The sequence below is a fragment of the Drosophila erecta genome, unplaced genomic scaffold, assembly GCF_003286155.1.
Source record: "Drosophila erecta strain 14021-0224.00,06,07 unplaced genomic scaffold, DereRS2 tig00000021-arrow-pilon, whole genome shotgun sequence".
Lineage (NCBI taxonomy): Eukaryota > Metazoa > Arthropoda > Insecta > Diptera > Drosophilidae > Drosophila > Drosophila erecta.
This window is the reverse complement of record NW_020825198.1, coordinates 21475394-21496399: the sequence shown is the minus strand read 5'-3', so window position 1 is coordinate 21496399 and position 21006 is coordinate 21475394. Positions and strand designations below refer to the sequence as shown.

Here is a 21006-nt window from a genome sequence, read left to right as displayed (position 1 = left end):
ACTGGCAACTTGGGTGGCATCACCGTCGATAACACTTGTGTAACAATATGCGCTATCGATAGATCACGAACACAAGTAAACCCAGTTGCTTTGTAAAATTTTTTGTGAAAGTAAAGGGAATTTCTGGCGAAATAACTTTAATTTTCCGCTGACTCTCGCACGCGTTCAATGCAATTGACCCCCCTTGTGGCGGCGACAGTATCTCCCAAAAGACTTACCCATCCCCCGTGCCGTAATATGAAAGCCTGCTAACTCGAATTACCTTTGAACACCACAATCCCAAACTGAAATCCTCAATGCGAGCGGTCCGACAGTCGCAGTGCGAGCTCTAGACCCAGTCCAGATCCCGGTCCCGAATCCCTAACTCGAGCACGATCCCGTCGAGCAAAGGACTTCCGGAAGGAGCGGCGTGGAACCATGACATCATAGTCGCTGCATATGCTTCCTGTCCCGAATGAAATGTACATAAATATGTATGTATAGCCAGCGTACCGCACATACGCACATATCCCTCGCGACAGAACAGAATAGAGTGGAACGGCAGAGCCAGTGACGAACGTATTGCAATCGAAAATAGTGATTCATGGAAAGCGCACACCTCGGCCTCCTGGAGACGGCGGCGCTTCCTCCTCCACCCAGCTGTAAGCGATATTTTAGACGTCGGTACCCAGCAACGAACATAAGTGGGTGGAAATTTCACCCTCCCCTGCCCATGCCTCTGCCCCAGTCCAAGCCAATCCCTCTTGTAAAGAGTGCCAGAATTTAACCTTTGCTCCATTCCTTGCCTCCCTGTACTAATACCCCGCCTTACCTCTCGTTTCAGATTAAACGTTGTGGTCTGCTGCTGAAAATCTTGCAAAATTGGACAAACCCTCTGCGATTTCGTACGACAACAAGAGGTCGTACCTGCGAACCGTGCTCGGAAGGGAAGCGCCATCAGCGAAGATGGTACTACCTCCTGCACCACGCAACCTCAAAGGTGAGTTAGAGTCATTGCCAAAAGTTAAGAAAATATGTGGGGAATTCTCTATTTATTTTAATGTTCAATTCGGGTTAAAGGATTCAAGGCTAGGCTTATGGCAAAAGAGGATTTGTATGCCTACATAACGACAAAAACTGGTTCAAAGTGTAGGTTAAACATACCAATTGTCCTACAAGGGCTGTGTTAATAATTTTTAAATATCTTTGAACTTGAATTTGAACAATTCTTTTTTAAGCAACTTAAACAAAAAGTCAATTTACCAAAATATATAAACTGAAACGTTTTATTCCAAATATTGATTGTTTATAACACGTTCGTGAAAGGAAGTTTACTGAGAACTGTGGAAAAATCGACTTTTGTACCCATGAATCCATAAATCTAATCAACCACTTTCATCATTGTTATAGGAATACCTCAATTTCTAGCGAGGAGCAAACTGTGCAGGGAGCTAATATACAAAAGTCGGGAAACCGTTCGTTTAATAGATCTGCCTCCTCTAGGCAAAAGCCGAACCCGACATCAAAACTAAAAGACACTCTGAACAGAAAGCCCACTTGCAAGCAGGGCACAGCTTCTGCACACACGAGCACTAGCAGCACCACTTCAATTCAGTCATCACCTATCGAGCCAGCTTCCTCTCTACCCACGCTGAACACCACGCCCACAGTACCGGCTGCCAGCAAAATTAACCTATTTGTGCGGGTGCTACGACGCTTTTCAAGTAACTCCCTTCCCGGCAAGACATCGGTAAGCCCAAAAAACGTAGACGACATACCGAAAGTCAGCGATAACAACAACGGCGCTCTGAGCAAACAACAATCGACCGATGTAGAGGTGCTTTGCTCTCAGGACAACCTTAGCAAGGAACAGAATGAGGACGAAATGGATGGCAAAACAGAGCCTGCAGATGCCATAACCCACCAGAAACCTGGTCTTACTTTGGGCAAACCTAAAAAAGACAAGTCGGTCAAGGGGACGTCAAAAGCGGTTGTTTCAGACACCAAGAAAATGGAGGCCAGGAAGTCCTCCTCGGACACGGTGATCGAGCCGTTGATTAAGCAGCACTCGTCAAAGACCACGCCAACGACTTTGACGGCGAACTTCGTGCAAAATATTCGATTTGTCCGTAAAAATGTGGAACAGTCAGGCAGGAACACCAATCCGCTGCAGTTCGTTGAACTCGAGACGGAGTTTCCTCGTGACTATGACGACAACATCGAGATGCTTTCCCGCGAGGCAGAGCATCTGGAGGAGCAGTTCCGCACACCAACGCGCTCCAACGCTACGGATGCCACTTCTCACCATGTGGCCGGAATCATCGACAACATAATAACCGAAGCGTCACGGAGTCTTACAATCGAAAAGACTGAGGACGATGTGCCATTGAAGTCTTCTACCAAGCACTCAAGCGGCGTAAAACGCGTTGGCTTTCAAGTAGAGGATAAGGACGATACCGAAGTTCAGAGCGAAAAGCAGGCAAAGAGCATCGACGACATAACCAAAAAGACGGAGAGCTCCGAGGCTAGCGCAGAGGAAGCTACTGTCACCGGGTCCTCGACAGATGCATCTGCATCCCTGCTGCCCTCCACGTCGACGGTCTCTACCACATCTTCAGCTACGTCGATAACCAAGAGTAAGAGCGATGAGGACGATGATCCGGTGGCCATGTCGCCGTGCGGACGGTTCTTTAAGTACGATAAGGAAGTCGGTCGCGGTTCCTTTAAAACTGTCTATCGTGGCCTGGACACGTTGACGGGTGTTCCAGTTGCCTGGTGCGAACTATTGGTAAGATAAAAAAAGTAAATAATTATTATTGTGCCAATGAGCAAATGTATATGTTTATAAGTCAAAGCAAGCATGATCCCAAACTTGCATGAGCAAGTTGTCAAATATCATGTATCATGAATTTTTGATTTAATTTTTTTTTTTTATATAATGGATCTTGACAATTAAATTAATCATTAGTTAACTTTAAAATGTACAATTTTATGTTTACCTATTTTACAGGACAAGCAAGTAAAGAAAAGTGAACGTACCAGATTCCGCGAGGAGGCAGACATGCTGAAGAAACTTCAGCACCCAAACATTGTGCGGTTCTATACATATTGGGAGTTTCCCATCGGCCGCAAGAAGAATATTGTACTAGTCACCGAACTAATGTTATCTGGAACTTTGAAATCGTAAGAGTTAATCTGGCTTTAAACCGAATATTTATAAATATAAACTCGTATTTACTTATAGCTATTTGAAACGATTCAAGAAAATACACCCAAAGGTATTGAAGTCATGGTGTCGCCAGATCCTAAAAGGCCTCAACTTCCTGCATACTCGTCAATTTCCTATAATTCATCGTGATTTGAAATGTGATAATATTTTTATAACTGGCACCACTGGTAGTGTTAAAATCGGCGACTTGGGCCTGGCAACTTTAAAAAACCGCTCCCACGCGAAATCTGTGATTGGTACGCCGGAGTTCATGGCCCCGGAAATGTACGAGGAGCACTACGACGAGTCGGTGGACGTATATGCATTCGGCATGTGCATGTTAGAGATGGCCATTTCCGAATATCCTTACAGTGAGTGCAAGGGTCCGGCACAGATCTACAAAAAGGTGATTTCAGGAATTAAGCCAGCGGCATTAGCTAAGGTGGAGGATCCCAACGTACGCGACATCATCGAACGGTGCATTGAACTAAAGAAGGAAGACCGACCCAGCTGCAATGAACTGCTAGAATCGGAGTTCTTTGACGAGGATATCGGTATACGAGTAGAGCCAACTGCTTCGGAACAGTTCCTTTCTGACCCGAGCATCAGCATCATCGAGTTCCGCCTACGATTTATGGACCCCAAGAAGCGCTCGTCCCGTCATAAGGAAAACGAGGCAATCCAGTTTGAATACAACATCATGCATGATGAGTACGAACAGATTGCGCAAGAAATGATGAAGGAAAATATTATATCTGAGGACGACTCTCGCGCTGTAGCTCGGCTTTTAAAGGTGCAAGTCGTGTCGTTGCTTAAGGAACGTGCCCAGCGTCAAACTCAAATCAAGCTGCAAAACGAAAAGTCTCGCTTGGAAAAATTGGCATTGCAAAAGCAACGTGAGAGTTTGCCGACCAACGTCGATGAAGATGAAGAAGAGGAGGATGAGTCCGAGGACGAGGAGGATGGTGTAAAATGGAATCAGCGACTGCAGCTAAGATATGACCTGCTTAACACTGATTCAGAAACAAGCCTTGCTCTATCCACGAACAGCGTCGAGCCGCAACAGCTTTCCACTCGCTCGAACACTTCGATTCCAAACAGTGGTATTCAGCAGCCTGTTCAGGTCCCAGGTCAAGTGGCTGTTTCCCAGTTGATCTCGGTGCAGCCGCAGGCTATTCCGCCCCCGGCGATTCCCATGCAACAGAAGCCAACTGTGCACTACATTCAACCGCCACAGCTGGGCTCATATCAAAATTCGAATGCACCGATGCAGGAGATGACCAATAACCAGGTCATATCGCCGACGGGCAGTCAACAGATGCAACAGCAACAACCTGTAGTGGCACCAACAGTCAATCATCAGGTCATGCCGCAGCAACAAGTCAACCAACAGCAGCAGCCACAAATGATGCAGCAGATACCCCAGCAAGTTCAAGTGCAGCAAGTTGGTCCGCAACAACAGGCCCAAACTGTTTTGCCTCCGCACCAACATGAGCAGCAGCCACAGCAACAACAACAGCCACTGCAGCAGCAATTGCAGCAGCTCATGCACACAAACGTCCAGGCTCCGGATTTGACTCAACAGCAACAAATGACTCAGCAACAGGCCCAGCAATATTTTCAGCAGCAACAGCCTCAGCAGGCCGTAAGCATGCAACAAGCTTATACAATACAGCAAGCAGGCCAGCAGCAGCAGCTATCGCAGCCTCTTCAAATGCAGCAACAGATATTGCAGCAACAACAAGCTGCTGTCTCACATCAAATTATACACCAGCAACTGGCCCAGCATCAGCTGCAACAACTTCAGCAGCAGCAGCTTCAACAACAACAGCTTCAACAGCAGCAGCAACAGCAAATACAACAACACCAACTCCAACAACAACAACTTCAGCAACAGCAATTCGTACAGCAGTATGCGCAGGCTATGCCGCAGCAACAACATCAGCAACTCGTTTCGGGATCGCAAGTGATGGCACCGCATCAGCATCAGCAACCTATTCAGATCCCAGTTCAGATGCAAGTTCCAACAACTTCTGTGGCTCCTCAAATGCAGCAGACTTACAACCAACAGGGCGCACAAGTCACACTTAGTGATCCCCAACAGCAACAACATCCCGCATTCTCGGCCTTACCAACACAGGCAGCGCAATTTATACAACAACCCACTCAGCAACCCATGCAGTTGTCAATGCCTTTGGAGCAACAATTGCAGCAATTGCTGCATAGCCAGCCAGCCCAGCCACAACAACAGGCTATAAGCCAGCAGCAACAACAGCCTTTGGCCCAACAGCAGCAACAACCCCTGGTGCAACAGCAACAACAGCCTTTGGTCCAACAGCAACCGCCTTTGGTCCAACAGCAGCCGCCTTTGGTCCAACAACAGCAACCGTTGGTTCAGCATCAGCAGCCTTTGGTCCAACATCAGCAGCCTTTGGTCCAACAGCAAACACAGCCCCAAACACAGCAGCCACCACAGCAACAACCTGCAGTAGATCAAATCTCACAGATTTCTTCGCAAGGGCCTGTGCAACAGGAAAATCTGCAGGCAATGCAAGTCAACAAAGAAGCAAATGTCGCAACGGAAGCAATGTCTGTAAATAGCGTCCATGGTACCCTCGAAACTGCACCGAAGACTGAATCCCAGAACTCTGCTGATGTGGATAAGCAGCAAAAGCAGCCAGGCACGGGCACACGTTCCCAGAAACCGAGGCGATCCAACCGGAGCGGCAACGAAAGGATTCCTAAGCTAAGTGTTACCAGCGTCGACGAGGGCAGCGTCATCAACTGCCACATGGAAAACAAACTTAAAACGATTACATTTAAATTCGACATTGGAGATGTAAATCCGGTTGAAATAGCCAATAAATTGGTGAGACAATCTCTTGCTTTAACCAACACACAATCATCAAATTGTTTCGTTTTCAGATCGCCCAAGACTTGCTTTCTAATTGTCAAAGTACAGTTTTTGTGGAAATGATCAATGAAATTGTTGATCAAGTCAAACAGAATCCTAACCAAATCCCTATACCGACTAATTATCGCCGCAATATTGAAAAGGTACATCGCTATCCCAAAATTAATCCCACAGAAATTTTTTACTCAATGAAGACTATTCTTACGAGGCCTTAGGGTTCTTTAAGCGCAGAGATGACACGGTTCATTGGATGAACAACCCGTACTAAATATAATGATTCACCGATTTTTCTAGAAACTCATATATAGAAAAAGATTACAGGCATAAACCTTCTTCTGTGTGTTCCTAATGGTAACACATTACCTCGCCGTACCTATTTTTACTTAAATTACAGTCAGTTGTAGTAGTAGTCCGAAACTTAAAAGACTTTACCAAGCATCACTGATAATTTTTACAAATACATATAATGATATTTGTGCTTATCTAACACATGTTTTCGTTGACTATACAAATTACTTCAGTTACTTCAACCAATTCCTTCCTTTTTCTACGAAAAGCAGCGATTTTATATCGAGAAATGCTATGAAGATTTCGTAAATTACTTAACTAAGCGATTTAATATCAATATCACAAAATCCATGTTTTTTGATTGTCTATCCCTACTATAATAAAACAGGTCCGACACGCGTCTCTAACTCGACAGCGTTCCACGTTTAGGTCACACCAAAGACATAGATCTGTAAGTGTTGTGTGCACTGGGCTTATGTAAACACTTATTTTTTCCTAGCTAAATTTAAAACGTTTCTTTACTTACAAGGATTTTCATTTTTTTTTAGACAACTCAAAAGTTAAATTTATTGGAGTTTGCTTATAAGTTAATGTATACTTGTTCTTCGTTTCATGATCTAATTTAAAACCAATTTCAGATTTACTCGAGTTTATCGTCCGTGATAGATAGATTACTATAAGCATTCGATGTTCAATAATAATAATCTTGTTGAATATGTTTATATAACTTTTGCGTTTTACATTTTGTTAGAAAATTTGTACTAATGTCATTAAGAGCATTGGGAACTAAATCATTCATTCAAAATAAGTTATTCGTATTTCATGGAAAATTTGTGTAATTGGTTAAGAGACTTCTTTCATCTTTTTATCAACTTCAGTTTTTAGGGCCCCAACACAAACTAATAGTACAATTAAAGTTTTAACTTATATATGTATATATTATTTTGAAAAACTATATCCAGAAGCATAATTAATTTTGTTTCTACTCTTTTAATAATCAAAAGTGGGCTTTATAAATAATATATACTTTTGATTTTAGTTCCTCTCTTAATACATTTTTATTTCAAGTAATAATGTATATGCACAAATAAATTTGCTTGACTTTTATAACTCACATTTAATTAACCTATTTTAGCGGGATGAAACCGCCAGCGACATCACCAAGATGTTCGAGCCCACAATCCATGGCGTTGAAACCCTGCCCTCCGGTGGAGGAGGTGCTGAACAGTCAAACTCAAACTTGACTTTAGAGGCCAGGTCCCATGTACCCAACATACCAAATGCGAAGGAACCACAGCTGAATGTCAGCACTCCGCCCACAACCACTTCGACCATGTCTTCCTCATCAACCGCATCGAGGGATGCGCCCAATAGCAGCAATGACGTGACCATCGGTTCTGGTTCCGTTTCTCGAAAAACGAGCACGGCCTCGGAGTACACTTCGCTATCGATTGACTATATGCCTGACAGCAACATTACTCCTACTGGTCCGGAGCCACCGCTTGATGATAGCAAGGATAAGAAGCCTTGCTCCTTTGCTATAGCCAGAATGCAAAAGCTCTTGGAGTCGGCCGGCAATGGTGCTCCTCGCAGCCTGAATTTGCCATTGAATCGTCACTTGAAGATTCAGGAGGACTTAAAGCATACTAGAAGTCTCGACGATTTGACCGCAGTGAAAATAACCTTTGACATGCCCAACAAGGCCTCATTGGGAACTTCGGAAAACGCTCAGCCAGCCACAGAAGCGGAAGCGGAGAAGCCAAAAGATAAGTCCGCACAGGCAGTAGGCAACCAGGGAACCGGAGCGGCCAATACTCTAGAACAGTTAAAAATAGAACTGGAGAACATAACTCATGCCCACGCTTTTGCCTCTGCTGTAGTGGCCTCGATCAACAACAGAGCTCCTCACCAGGCTTCCCCAGCAATGTCCTCCCTTAAGGCCACTTCTGGACAACCACAGACACAAGAGGTAATTAATAATTACAAGAAGCAGGGGTATTCCCTTTTTCTTTTCTTCGCAAGTGTTACACTAAATTGGTACAACTCTTTAGCTATTAAGTCGTTTAATGAGATAACATTTAGCGAAATTGCATTTTACTTAAGTTTCAAATTTTTTTATTATCAAATACCCTGTACTAATTGTCATTTTGAAATATTTACATTCATGTTGAAAATGTTATAATAAATATCTTGTTTCCATTAGATAATCAAGTCAAGTAACGGAGCAGGAACTGCAGCACCCTCTGTGGGTCAGAATACTCCCACTGCAGCCTTAACATCCGCCAGGGGCTCAGGCTCATCCGTCTACAACTCACGTCGCACATCCATCGACAACAGCATGGGATCCGATGTGCACCTGCACACTGCCACTAATCTTGAGGGGACAGTGAGCAACTCGGATCCGACACCAACTGAGGCATCGGTTGGAATTACCATTGGCACGAGTCATGAGAAGCAACTTTCCAAGCAGCCCAGCTTGGAAAAACCATCCATTTTAACGAACAGCTCTGATCATCCGCAAAGAAATCCCAGCAATGGATCAATTAACCAAAATTCAATAGCGGATTTGGAAAAGAAATTGGCGGCCTTGCGAAATACGGAAAACACAGAAGAGGCAAGAAACCAATCGTTGTTTTACGGATATCCATTTTCATTTATTTCTAACATGCTTTTTCAGTCTGCATCAGCAACATTATCTGTAGTTCCGAAACAAGTTGAAGAGGTCGTTAACCCGAGCGCACGTAAAATTTCGCGTTTCAGTGTCAGTCGTGTGCAGGAGCAGAAAACTTCAACCGGAGTTGAGGAACCTGCTCAAGGTCAACTGAAGATCGACCTCCAAGTCGCTGGCCCTGGAGGCCAGGTTCAGACCAACAACTCCGTTCAGAACGGCAGCGTGGTCAACACTCCAACCGAAGTCATCAGCTCTCCCATTCAAAATGCTATTAACGGAATTCAGTTGATATATCAACAGCCCCAGCAGATTAACCAGTTGCCAGGTGGAACCTCAACTACTACAAGTGGAGCAGGGGCTCAGTGCATTGTGGTACCTCAAGTTGTTAATCATAACGGCACCCCCGTGCAACAGCTATCTAACCTACAACCACAGCAGCAGAGTGTACATCCAAATATGACACAACAGCCACAGCAGACGCCACTTAATGGGCTCCCTTCTATGGCTAACACTCTTCAGCAGCAGCCGCAACAACAATCCTTACCGATGCAGACGATTCAGTCGCAGCAGCAGCAGAACCAAATGCCTATCATCTCGCAGCAGCAGCAGCAGATCCTGATGCCGCAGCAACAGGGATCCCAGCAAGGATCACAGCAATTTAATTTGCCTGGCACACAACAGCACCAATTCATGCAGTCGCAGCCCAACCAACTTCACACACTTCCACCCCAGGTGGTGAGCATGGCTCAGGGAAATCTCCCGCATCAGCTTCCACCTATGCAGACTATGGGTGCCCAACAGCAAATGATCTCGCAACAACAGCATCAGTTGCAGATGCAATCGCACATGCACCAACAAAACGTGCCTGGAATGTACAACCAGCAGACTGGAGCTCGTGTGGCAGCACCCCAAAATTTTGCAGGTGCTGTTCCAAATCATATGTTGCAGCAGTCCCCTTTGATGGCGTCTCAGCAGCCAGCACAGCCCATGCAACACGTTATGCAGCCGATTTTTAATGCCACGTCTGGTGAAGGTAAACAAATCAATTAAATGTATTTATTTATATTTATTTTTTGAACCATTGTCAGTACCATATTACTTACATATGCGATCTCTACAATTTTTGTATTCTTTGTTACAGTTACCGAAGAGCCTGTATCTTTAGCAGCTACGCATCCGCATCTGCTACCGAGCGATATTCAATCCGTAAGAACAACTAAAAAGCCATATTATTTTAAATTAAAAAACACAACTGTTCTTTCTTTAGGATATAAAGCACAATTTAGACTCATTAGTGAACCAATTGTGCAATACGCGCTTGGGTACCAACCAACACCAACGGCTGTTGCTCTTGCGTCAGAGACAACTCATCGAAGAGGACGAGCTGCGGCTTAAACATTATGTGGAATATGAAAAGTTTCAAAAGGCACTGCGCCAATGTATGTTCTGCTTATGATCCTATCAGAAAAATATGAAAACTTTATTTTTTTCAGCTATTAGCACAAACGTTCCAGCTAATGCAGCTTACTATTCTGCGGCTGCCGCACAGCTTCCAACCAATTTGGCAGCTCCAGCAGCTCCGTCCTCATCGAATCCGACGTCCACTAGCTCTGCAAACACATAACTACTCTAAATGTTTTGCTTCATGCACTTTTGACAAGCCATACTAACAGCTCTACTCTATGTTCTCGGCAATATAATTGGCTCGAGCGGGAGGACGTGGATCTGGAGGTAGATTTTAAGTAAAAAGTTGTCGAATGTTACGGGGTTGTCTGTAAATATTAGTCAAACGCTTCTTGTTGATATGCCATTGTTTTATATTTCTCTTTCTGTTTCACTTTTTATTTAAAATTCCTAATTTCCTATCTTGGCTTTCGTTTATTTGTTTAAAATAAATATTAAATTTTTGTATGAACTTTTTAAGGAAATTGTACATTTTATTAGTAAAAGAAACTGTAAATAAACATTTCGATAATGTAATAATATATCAATGCATATAGGAATATTATATATAGCCATCATTTATTCAAAGTGATGTATACATACTGCATAGTTACTAAATAAATAACTTATTACCGACAAATTTTCTTATATTTACTTTTTATGGAGCATATTAAATGTGCGCAGGGAGTCATCGGAAAAAAAATTAATTTTAAAAAGCTGGCAGACTAAATTTATAATGGGCACCTGTTAGTTTTAACGGATACAATAGCCTGCTATTTTGTTTAAATACCACAGATAAAAACACGTTTAACAGATTGTTAGCACAGCAATAGAAATTTGAAAGAAATAAAAAAAATTAAATATGTATATGAAAACATTTGTTAAGTGTGGGCGTGGCAGCGTTGAACGTTTTGTGTTTAGATAAAAACAATGTTTTCAAAAGAGTGGGCGTAGCGAACTTGGGCTTAATCTTAATTTAACTTTATAGCTTTAATAGTTCCTGAGATCACAGATAGATGTACTGTCTAGAGGTAGCTTTAACAACTTCTTGTAGGAAACTCGCCTAAATTGACACCTCATTTTTTAAATTGAAGAGGCTGATATTAAAAACTTTAGATCTACCGCTTTGAGAAAACTCTTTGGAATCTGCATGCCTATTCTTAGCTTTCTATCTTATAGTTTCCGAGATCTCGCCGTTATTACGGAGGGACATGTCCAGATAAACTCAGGGCTTTTGGAAATAATCAAGGCACAAGATTCACCCTTTGTCGCCATATTTAATTGATTTTCGTTCCTTCCAACCTTCGTTCCTGATAATTGCCGTATAGTCATATGAACTCTATGTTGAGAACAGGCAATATTTAAAAGTTACTAATTGAAATTTTAATTTTTTTATTCTCAGTTATTTTCTGATTAAACAGATAATTATGAAAACATCAAAAATCGTTAACCAACATTGGGCCTGGAACTGTTCCTTAGTGCTTCGATTGCTTGATAGTTTAGAAGCCAGAAGGGCTGCTGGTCCAAGGGCAGCTGTCTCAATCTATTCACCCATTCCCTATCACCTCGGGCATCGATGGGAAGTCGGCTGTCATCTGGGGCAGTTGAAGTGGGAAATCCTACAGGGCTGGGCGAAGTTGAGAACTTATGCGGAGTGGAGGGATAAACCAGCGGAACTCCTATGGGCGGCCTTTGGGGTGCTCCATAAGGAAGGTTGATAATTTTCTTTTGCGAAAAATTTGGGTCTATGGATCCTGTACCTCCATTGAAATTCTCCACAGCTGTATTCTTAGTTTGGAAGTATTTGTCCTTCTGACTTAGTCCACCTGGAGGTCTTAAGCCAGCAAAAGACGGTCTTTGAGCCTGCGTAATTTTAAGTATAGCGATAGTGATAATGGGTAATAGGCAAACAAATTTTAACATGTTGCCAAACGAAATTAAACTTTTTCTTTTACAATACTTCTGGTGGACGCTAGTGATGCTGACTTGTGGAGTCTTGATCAGCAACTGTGGTACGGAAATGTGTGACTTAATTTAAATAAGTTTCACCCCTGTTGTTTTTTTAAGCTCTTTTTACAACACCTTTCTACCCCTGTTATTTTAAAACTGTAATAACTTTTAATTTGTTTTAAAGCAAATTCTTTAACAGATTGTCACGTTCCATATTAATTTTTATTTGTCTACTTTTGGCTAGATAAATATTCTAGAAGTCCCAGACTTATACAATTTGTGTAAAATTTAAGTTTTCAAATATATTTGAAGCACAACCAACATAGTTTGCAGTACAAAAATATTCAACCAAAAACAGCCTAAACACCTCGGAAGTGTGTTCATTATTTAACACCATACCAATATTAAAAGCTCTGCTCAATCTCAGTGAAGTAACCACTTAGTGCAAGTAACAGGTATTCCATAGTCCCAACTCTACTTTATTTGAACACAACTGTAGGAAATATTTACGTTACTCGTAGAGTAAAAAGGTATACTAGATTCGTTGAAAAGTTTGTAACAGGCAGAAGGAAGCGTTTCCGACCATATAAAGTATAAATATTCTTGATCAGGATCAATAGCCGAGTCGAACTGGCCATGTCCGTCTGTCCGTATGAACGCCTCGATCTCAGGAACTACAAAAGCTAGAATGTTGAGATTAAGCGTCCAGCTTCCAGAGACATAGACGCAGCGCAAGTTTATTTCCAAATGTTGCCACGCCCACAAACCGCACAAAACTTCCACGGCCACACTCTTGAAAAATTTGATATTTTTATTAGTCTTGTAAATTCCTATCGATTTACCGCCCACTCTACCGCCTGCAAGCCGCCCAAAACTGTCACGCCCACACTTTTGATCAATTTTTTTTTCATTTCTTAATTTTATTCGTAATTTTTTGCCGATATTCCAGAAAATTATGATATTTCTTATTCGCACTTTAACTAGCTGAGTAAAGGGTATCTAATAGTAGGGGAACTCGACTATAGCATTCTATCTTGTTTTTATATCCTAATGAATCTCAAATTCAAAGAAAACTGTTAAATGTAATTACGTGTTTCTATGCGCACAAAGTACTGTATTTGCATCCAAATTAGAATTTTATGTACATTTTACTGTGGCATCCAAGTTGTGGAAGTGGGTAGCTTTATGCGTCTTGAGGAGCTTGCCAAAATGTTTTAAACATAAGTCCAATAGTGAGGTATTTCTGCAATTTTTCTTTTGAATTTGAGGTGTACAAAAAATTATTTCGATGATTATATGTGCTATTGTTATGTGTAATTGTCTTGAATTTAATAATTAGCAATTTCCATTCATTGCGGCTTAAAGGATATTGTTGAATATTCATTGGGATATTTTATCGAGATACTGAAAGCATAAAAAAGGCTCTTTGTTTTGTTATCTACTTCTATACTATAATATAGTTACGCCGAAAACTATGCATTGCTAATTTGGCAATAAAAAAGCTTTAATAAACTTAAATTTTAAAACTTGTTCGTTTATTTTTTAAATATTTCCAAATCCTAGATTAAACTACAATTTTTGTATTCGCATAAATAAATTGTTAATATTGTATTTACTAAGTCGCAATTTAAATACATCTATCATTTAGTTTTTTTTTATAAAAAGTTGGCCTAAAAAAAAAACGATGTCCTATAAAGTTTAAGCAGAACAAAAAAAGATGTTTTGATTATAGTTTATCTTATATTGCTTCACATTTGGCAGCTTGAACAGGCTGTAGATGTGTAGGCATAACAGATTTTAAATTAAATTTATAGTTCGTATTTTAATTTATATATATCGTCTGGGGATCTTTACTCGATTTTCTGAGGGCACTTTATGCGAGAGGTGATTTCCTAGATGCATAGTTTTGAGATTTAAAAAACTCATTCAATGTATCTAGTGCTCATACACTATATACACGGCATTACTGATAGCTCTAACGATTTTACTTTGCGCTACTCTTATTTTTTAAAGGATTATAAACATTTTGCCGTAGGCTTGCAAGGCATACTTCCAAATCGGTCTCAGTGTGGATTTTTAAATTCTAACCTTTTTGTACAACGAGAGTTTGTTTCTGAGAAAGAAGCCAGAACATACTTGCAGCCTTCGAAAGTACAGACTGCTTGATTATCGTTGTATGCCCCAGAAAAGTAAGTCAGTTTTGGTGAATGTAACACAAGCACATTTGCTGCAATTGCTGGATATAATCCACACGACAGTCCAATTTTCAGATTGGATCTCACTCCAGTAGGACCAAGGTTGCCACGTCTATGCATCGAATCCTACCCATTACGTCAGTGGAATCGGATTATGTTGCGCTGAGGATATTGCCATTGTCAACTTCCATACAGATCTAAGAGTCTTCCACGTTGGGTTAGATCGTCTTACGCCATTTAGTTTCTGTAGTTTATAAGGGTACACTTTAAGAGTGAAAAGTGCGGATGCTTCAAGTAGATAACATGGAACCTCTACGTCCGCAGTCAGCATAATAGTTTCTAAAGCACAGTCGCTTTACTAATTGAACACAGAATTATGTGTAAATATACTTTATTTTAGCTTTCAATCTTCATTTTAAGACACTCGATTATCGGGAATGCTTGGCCAAAAAGTCAAGGCTAACTTTACATCTTTGCGCGTACTAAGTATACAAATATGTTGTTTATCTATGATTTTCTACAACGTGTTTGCCCAAAGCGTGATCGCGAATACAATTTATTTTATGCTTTGAACAGTATGTGGAAATTAATAATACAGAATGTCGGAACATCCGGGAACAAGAAACAATAACAAAAGTGAAAAGAATACATTAGGGTTAGGCGGTGATAGCCATGGTGTCCTTGATCTCATTACCCCACTCGCGGGCCATGATCATGATTTCGTTCATGCTCAGTTTGGGTCCGATCAGGGGGTTTAGCTGCGTCATGTAGCAGCACAGCCAGCTGCAAGGAAAAAGGTCATTGATAAACATTTTCAAAGGAAGTACTGGGATAGGCCAGCTGAACCAAGCGTTTAGATGCATGTGTATGCATATCTACTTACAACAGCCAGCATGTTGCTGCAGTGAGCATCAGGCAGCATTGAGTCACTCTGCAAAATAGTTAAATTAGTTGGTTCTACAGCTACTAAAGTTGGGTAAACAGCTTACCCTCTGTTGGGCCCTCGGGCGAAGAAGGGGCAGATGATGCCAATGAAGGCCCAAATGCTGGTGATTACGATTGGTGCCACCCACTCGGAAACCATTTTGCAGGCTCAAAGGATCGACGCAAAGTGCTTCGTGCAAAATAAAAATAAAAAGGTGGACAATGCGATCACGGAACTTTTTCTCGAGCAACGAATATCACATGACGAACATGTCCCATGCAGCAGTGGGACCGTGGGCGACTATCGCTTGAATCCGATGGTACGAAATGGTCTCCCTGGACCGCCTTTCTTTGGCTTCTTTTTCCCGATATTTTTGTATATTTACAAGCGAAAATTTCATTAGCTACAAATCATTTTTTACTTATCAGATTTAAAAAAGGTACAATATCAATAAATTCAATATAATATAATAAACTTTGTTCCATGAAATTATGTTAAACATTATAAAATAATGTTATTTTATTCAATTCAAGTAATTTTTGTAATATTAAACTTTATTAAACGAATAATACAAATTGTCATCATACCGACATTAGGTAACACGATTAACATAATTCTTTTTTTCTAGGTTGATAAAAGCATTATTTGTAAGCAATTAAAGTTAAACATTTAACAATTTAACTGCACGGGAAACACCCTACATTTTTGGTGCGATAGCTATTCGTGTCTCGCGAAACCCCATCTCTAAAAAAGTGAGAATGGCAAATTGTTAAGAAGAAGCATTCTAACCTTACAGCATTGATTTTACGCCAGCGTATTTTGCGAAAAAGTTTGTAAAAATGTTCCAAAACAGCGCTGCCCGCCTCCTGGTCCCCGCTATTCGTAGCGCCATGCAGAGCCGTTGCCAGTCGGTCGTCTCCGGACCTCCGACTCAGCACGTCTCCACCGCCGTAAGTTTGAGCTAGTTGCATAACGAGGATGTGATTCTCAAAGCGAAAAACTAATCCTTCAATTGCTATTTGCATTACAGGAGAAGTTGATCCTCGGCGGCGGCATGTGCGCTGCATCCCTGTTCATTCCCGCCTGGGTGCTTTACCACATCCGGGACTACAAGGGCGACAAGTAATCTGCATATGATACCACACATAGTTAATACCCTGTAAAGTAAAGAGCATCAATACATAAATAGTGCCCCTGCTAAAGGGAAATAAACTATAACGCATTGGGCCACAAACTGATTTTATTATTTATCGCTGATCATGATGTAACTAAAAGTGTGCCTTACTTAAAGCAGCAGCTTCTCAAAAACAATATACTCAAGGCTGACTGATATATGGTATTACCTTTGTAACTCAGTACGACAGGGCTTAAGTCCTTAGAGTGTTATATTCCGAACCCTGCACAATGAAACCCGTTCAGCTCATTAACTTTAAATCCTTAATCAAATTTATGTACGTTAACCATAGCCATTACTTGTAGATTAAGGGGGTCTACTAGATTCGTCGAAATGTATGACACATGTAAAGGATATACATTCTTGACCAGGATCACTAGCCGAGTCGAATGAGTCCGTATGAATGTCGAGATGTTGGGGATATTATATTATTATTAGGTTTTCAGAGGAAGAACAGACCCTCGCAAAGTCAATTAGGTCAGCAGCATTTCGTGTGTATTTGTTTATATATTTTCACTTGAAGCATAATTTGAAAGAGGGCTACAAATGATTTAAATGGGCATACAAATGCTTTAAACGAGCTTATTAGATATAATCATAGATGCGGTTTATTTTTTCTGCGAGTCCTTGCCGTCGCCCTTTTTGTCCTTGTCCTTGTTGAGTGAACCGACAGCATCGCGCACCGCCTCTGATTGGGGATCAACACCAGGCAGATTCTCCAGCACGCTCTGCAGGAAGGCCGGGTCACCGATCACCTCCGAGTAGTCCTCGTCCACGTCCATGGGGGCGTTTGTCTCGTCCGTCTTTGGGCGCTTTGCTTGCTGGGTAACAGTGTCGTCGGGAGCATCCTGCATGGACATCTGCATAGCGAAGGCAATCTGTTCCTCCTCAGTCATGTTAGCAAAGTCGGGCAAGTTGTCCTCGGGTGTTTCGGTGGACAGGGCCAGGGCACGCTGCAGCATGGCCTCCTCAGTGTTGGCCTCATTGTCTGCTCCGGCACTTTCTTCGTTTCCAGGTCCAGATCCCGAAACGCCGCCTCCACCACCAGCATCGCCACCAGTCGGTGGAGCCCCATCGGGATTGGCGCGACGTTGCTCGCTCTCCTGGCGCTGCCGTTGCTCCTCCATAGACACACGCAAGGCAAGGGCCAGTTCGGGGTCCTCGTTGGGATCTACACCAAATTCGAAGACGTTTCCGCCCAGGCCAGCTCCGCCCATGCCGTCTTCGCCCTGGATGATGGGTGACGACAACAAGGCATCCGATAAAGCGGATCCCCGAGGCACGCTGACCAAATGGGAACCAGTGCCGTCCTTGCCGTTCAGCGCGTTGATAAATGCGGTGAGAGTCTCGTTGTTGTTGCCATGATCGCCGAAGCTAACTATGTCTACGTTGACCTTCTCCTTCTTGAGGCGCTTGGCCTGCTTCACTAGATCGCCCTCCTCGTGATTGATGGGAGAACCCACAAAGACCACGATGCGCATCTTGTGGTTCTTGCCCTGGCGATGCTTCAGAACAAGATGGGCAATTCGGATTCCGGTCAGGAGGTTTATCTCGCCCTTTGGCTGAACCAGATGCATCTTTGAGAAAATCCGGCCTACATCGCTAGTAAGAGTGGCCAGCACTTCAACGGTGCTGAGGGATAAACAAGGACATAATGAATATTTGGCATAGCCACAGACAGCTCCACACTCACTTGGACAGAGTCATCAGACCCACATTGTTCTCGGGATTGGAACGCAGCTTGGTCAAACAGACCAGATTGATGCCATCCTTCTGGACGTTGAGACGAGTGGGAAAGTAATCTCCGTTGCGCTGGTAGTCGCTGTTATCAAAGCTGGAAAAGTGGGAATTATGAGTGTCGGGCCGTGTGCCATCGCAAGCAGTACGTAATAACTTGCAAATCCTCTTCGTATTGGTCAAAAAACAATAATTTACCATATCATTGTACTCTCCAGAACCATTTTCGTATTTTTGCTTGTCACTTTGCCACTGAACTGTAATTCCAGGGTTGCCAAGTGATGTGTTGTTTGAGCAATCGGTATTAAAATGTCTGCTTTGTATGACCGTTCGGGTCTTGCAGGATTTTTGTTCCATTCTATTGAATTACATTTTTTTCGTTATTCTACACCAAACCTTTATGTAAAGTCAATTTCCCTCGCTTAAATTAACTTACATTTTGTGACATATTTAAAAAAGTTTATTTTATTCACTGAAGCCGAAAAGTACACATAATCAGAACATTAAAAAAAGCAATAATGTTAAAGCGAAGAAAATTATATATACAATCTCAGCAATGAATATTACACTAAATCCAATCATTAAGCTCATAATGCCACCAGTTGACGCTGGAAAAGATGAAGGAAAGATAGAAGGGTTTAGTCAGCTGTCTCAAAAATCAGATTACCGATAGTCTGTGAACAATCTCAAGATGAAATTTGTATAATATGTTTTTATTGATTTTGGATTATCAATAAGCAGTTCGTGTTGAAACTCCCTTCGAGTTAAAACATCTGGACGTTTAGACGATCAGACGATCAGACGAACGGACATCCCTGATCGACTCGGATAGTGAGCCTCATGATGAATATTACTCTATACTGAGATCTAAATAACATAAAAGATATCATACCCATATATTCAGTTGGTCCGGTATACGAAGTCATTACACTACTTCTGAAGTAGTTGTCGGTATGAAAGAAGTTTACTACCGCCAAGTTTTGGCGTATGTAATCACTTGACATATTCATTAAGTGGTTGGTCTGTGCCTTGACGTCCTTTTGGCTAAATGGAGTGGAAAACGCATCGGGAAAGAAAATTAAATCGTGGCAGCTTGTCAGGCAAAGCTCCTTGCACTCTGAGCTCTGTAGGTCAAAGATCTGGGACTCTGCATGATTCAGACATTCAAAGTGGAACACATCGCACACTGAGGCGTTGGGATAAATTATTGGTAAGTAATAGGGAATGCAACTGCAGAGTCTCAGAAAAAACTTCGAGTCGCACTCTGCCTCGCAATTTCGGCGCGTATAGTAGCGGTAAAAGAGTAATTCCTGTTCATCACTAAAAATACATTGGCGTTTCGTCCTGTGAATATTTCTTATAGAAGGTATAGCTTCAACGTTTCTAGCTATGATGCGAAAACTCGTCTGATGCCCAATCATCACAGGTAGTCCCGACTCCTTCATGCGCGGCTGGTCTATCGGATTATACAGGAGTACCTGAAAAGTTAAGTATAAATCAACTGGCCAAAACATAAACTGGCCGTATAACACAACTTACTTTAAAGCCTTGACCGTTTGTGGAGGAGCAGAAATAGTCGTCGACGTGACCGTTGAGAACAATTTGCAGACCCATCGAGGCACCAACTCCTACTCCTGGACGGGGATAATAACTTGAGGGTAGTCTTTGCGGATAGCCTGATATTGGATCCCAGTCTACGGCGATATCTGCAAACCTGTCGGACGATGTGTAGTCCCGAATATAGGGTGATCTTTAAATGGATAAATGGGTAGGTTTTTTTGTTGATTTGGCCTTCACTGATTCGCTGAACCTTACTTGAACTTATAAAGATAATACGGATGCAAAATATTAAATATGCAACACAATCCTTCATCCACGAAGGTCTCTCTGAAGATGTCAGTGCAGGGTATTCTTTGTTGATGAAATATGCAGGATACTATCAGGTCTGAACACTTCTCAGAAACATCCAATATGAAATTAGGAAATGTTTCATTTCTGTGGTGATTATCCATGTATTGCGAGTAATTTGTTTCCTTATAACAGGTCTTTTGGAGCATGGCGTATCCTACGGATCCTCTAATATCGTTTATGAATCAATTGGGTATCCGTATGAACTAAATAATGTGTACTTACGGCATTAAATGCTCCACTTTCGACTTTTTAGCCTGGTTCATATTGCAAACCGTAATTGCCGGAAACGGAATTTGATCAATGGGAGTCATTTTAGAGCTAACTTTGAAAAGATCAAAATGTATTGACATCTATAAAAATAATATGTTACAATTTATTTACTTCCAATAATAACAGGTGTGCTGTCCCACTTATTATAAATTCCAACCGCCAAGTTTACAGCCACAGAAAGAACCAATGTGAAAATAATGACGAAGTAAAGCTTTATCCACCAAGAATAATTATTGTCGCTAATAACGTATTTAACCATTTCCATTGATGTACACCTCAGGAAACTGTTCCCCCTTCTTCGGCTAACACTCCATATTTTTCCATGTTTTTGTTTTATCAAG

At 41.8% G+C, this 21006-nt stretch overlaps 6 protein-coding genes across 8 annotated transcripts; 2 read left to right on the top strand and 4 right to left on the bottom strand.

Moving 5' to 3' along the window:
- The first annotated feature begins 853 nt into the window (after window positions 1-853).
- LOC6543896 (serine/threonine-protein kinase WNK1) lies at window positions 854-10952 on the top strand. Of its 2 annotated transcripts, XM_001973611.3 has the most exons (12): window positions 854-979; window positions 1390-2767; window positions 2990-3162; window positions 3224-6056; window positions 6113-6244; window positions 6778-6840; window positions 7525-8358; window positions 8593-9003; window positions 9067-10093; window positions 10202-10266; window positions 10328-10499; window positions 10554-10952. In XM_001973611.3, the coding sequence occupies exons 2-12, from the start codon at window positions 1865-1867 to the stop codon at window positions 10682-10684; spliced, it is 6744 nt and encodes a 2247-aa protein (XP_001973647.3). In that variant the 5' UTR covers window positions 854-979; window positions 1390-1864; the 3' UTR covers window positions 10685-10952. The 2 variants fall into 2 exon arrangements, with proteins under 2 accessions (XP_001973647.3, XP_026832368.1); XM_026976567.1 differs by lacking the exon at window positions 6778-6840.
- Window positions 10953-11878: 926 nt separating this feature from the next.
- LOC6543895 lies at window positions 11879-12528 on the bottom strand. The gene has a single exon (XM_001973610.2). It carries the CDS (start codon window positions 12424-12426, stop codon window positions 11950-11952), a length of 477 nt encoding a protein of 158 aa, XP_001973646.1. The 5' UTR covers window positions 12427-12528; the 3' UTR covers window positions 11879-11949.
- Window positions 12529-15022: 2494 nt separating this feature from the next.
- LOC6543886 (V-type proton ATPase subunit e) lies at window positions 15023-15897 on the bottom strand. Its single transcript, XM_001973609.3, has 3 exons — window positions 15638-15897; window positions 15532-15579; window positions 15023-15431 (listed from the first exon to the last, which is right to left on the bottom strand). Exons 1-3 carry the CDS (start codon window positions 15730-15732, stop codon window positions 15305-15307), a joined length of 270 nt encoding a protein of 89 aa, XP_001973645.1. The 5' UTR covers window positions 15733-15897; the 3' UTR covers window positions 15023-15304.
- A 405-nt stretch (window positions 15898-16302) lies between these two features.
- LOC6543885 lies at window positions 16303-16807 on the top strand. Its single transcript, XM_001973608.3, has 2 exons — window positions 16303-16523; window positions 16604-16807. Exons 1-2 carry the CDS (start codon window positions 16413-16415, stop codon window positions 16697-16699), a joined length of 207 nt encoding a protein of 68 aa, XP_001973644.1. The 5' UTR covers window positions 16303-16412; the 3' UTR covers window positions 16700-16807.
- Window positions 16808-17234: 427 nt separating this feature from the next.
- Window positions 17235-18809, bottom strand: LOC6543884 (26S proteasome non-ATPase regulatory subunit 4). Its single transcript, XM_001973607.3, has 3 exons — window positions 18683-18809; window positions 18441-18581; window positions 17235-18379 (listed from the first exon to the last, which is right to left on the bottom strand). The coding sequence occupies exons 1-3, from the start codon at window positions 18706-18708 to the stop codon at window positions 17356-17358; spliced, it is 1191 nt and encodes a 396-aa protein (XP_001973643.1). The 5' UTR covers window positions 18709-18809; the 3' UTR covers window positions 17235-17355.
- A 170-nt stretch (window positions 18810-18979) lies between these two features.
- Window positions 18980-20930, bottom strand: LOC6543883 (pickpocket protein 28). Of its 2 annotated transcripts, none has more exons than XM_001973606.2 (6): window positions 20777-20930; window positions 20618-20717; window positions 20300-20560; window positions 20024-20234; window positions 19377-19962; window positions 18980-19092 (listed from the first exon to the last, which is right to left on the bottom strand). In XM_001973606.2, the coding sequence occupies exons 1-6, from the start codon at window positions 20928-20930 to the stop codon at window positions 18980-18982; spliced, it is 1425 nt and encodes a 474-aa protein (XP_001973642.2). The 2 variants fall into 2 exon arrangements, with proteins under 2 accessions (XP_001973642.2, XP_015014150.1); XM_015158664.2 differs by lacking the exon at window positions 18980-19092 and having other exon boundaries at window positions 19346-19420; window positions 19482-19962.
- Between the last annotated feature and the right edge of the window lie 76 nt (window positions 20931-21006).

Coding starts and splice junctions, on each gene's coding strand:
- LOC6543883 (XM_001973606.2), bottom strand. CDS start 20,930: ATGGAAATGGTTAAATACGTTATTAGCGACAATAATTATTCTTGGTGG. Junction 20,718..20,776: donor CACACCTGTTATTATTGGAA/GTAAATAAATTG, acceptor ATCTTTTCAAAG/TTAGCTCTAAAATGACTCCC. Junction 20,561..20,617: donor AAAGTGGAGCATTTAATGCC/GTAAGTACACAT, acceptor AAACGATATTAG/AGGATCCGTAGGATACGCCA.
- LOC6543886 (XM_001973609.3), bottom strand. CDS start 15,732: ATGGTTTCCGAGTGGGTGGCACCAATCGTAATCACCAGCATTTGGGCC. Junction 15,580..15,637: donor GCCCGAGGGCCCAACAGAGG/GTAAGCTGTTTA, acceptor ACTATTTTGCAG/AGTGACTCAATGCTGCCTGA. Junction 15,432..15,531: donor GCAGCAACATGCTGGCTGTT/GTAAGTAGATAT, acceptor TTTTCCTTGCAG/CTGGCTGTGCTGCTACATGA.
- LOC6543884 (XM_001973607.3), bottom strand. CDS start 18,708: ATGGTTCTGGAGAGTACAATGATATG. Junction 18,582..18,682: donor CTGGAGAGTACAATGATATG/GTAAATTATTGT, acceptor CCACTTTTCCAG/CTTTGATAACAGCGACTACC. Junction 18,380..18,440: donor GGTCTGATGACTCTGTCCAA/GTGAGTGTGGAG, acceptor TTTATCCCTCAG/CACCGTTGAAGTGCTGGCCA.
- LOC6543885 (XM_001973608.3), top strand. CDS start 16,413: ATGTTCCAAAACAGCGCTGCCCGCCTCCTGGTCCCCGCTATTCGTAGC. Junction 16,524..16,603: donor CTCAGCACGTCTCCACCGCC/GTAAGTTTGAGC, acceptor TTTGCATTACAG/GAGAAGTTGATCCTCGGCGG.
- LOC6543896 (XM_001973611.3), top strand. CDS start 1,865: ATGGATGGCAAAACAGAGCCTGCAGATGCCATAACCCACCAGAAACCT. Junction 2,768..2,989: donor TTGCCTGGTGCGAACTATTG/GTAAGATAAAAA, acceptor CCTATTTTACAG/GACAAGCAAGTAAAGAAAAG. Junction 6,057..6,112: donor TTGAAATAGCCAATAAATTG/GTGAGACAATCT, acceptor TTTCGTTTTCAG/ATCGCCCAAGACTTGCTTTC.
- LOC6543895 (XM_001973610.2), bottom strand. CDS start 12,426: ATGTTAAAATTTGTTTGCCTATTACCCATTATCACTATCGCTATACTT.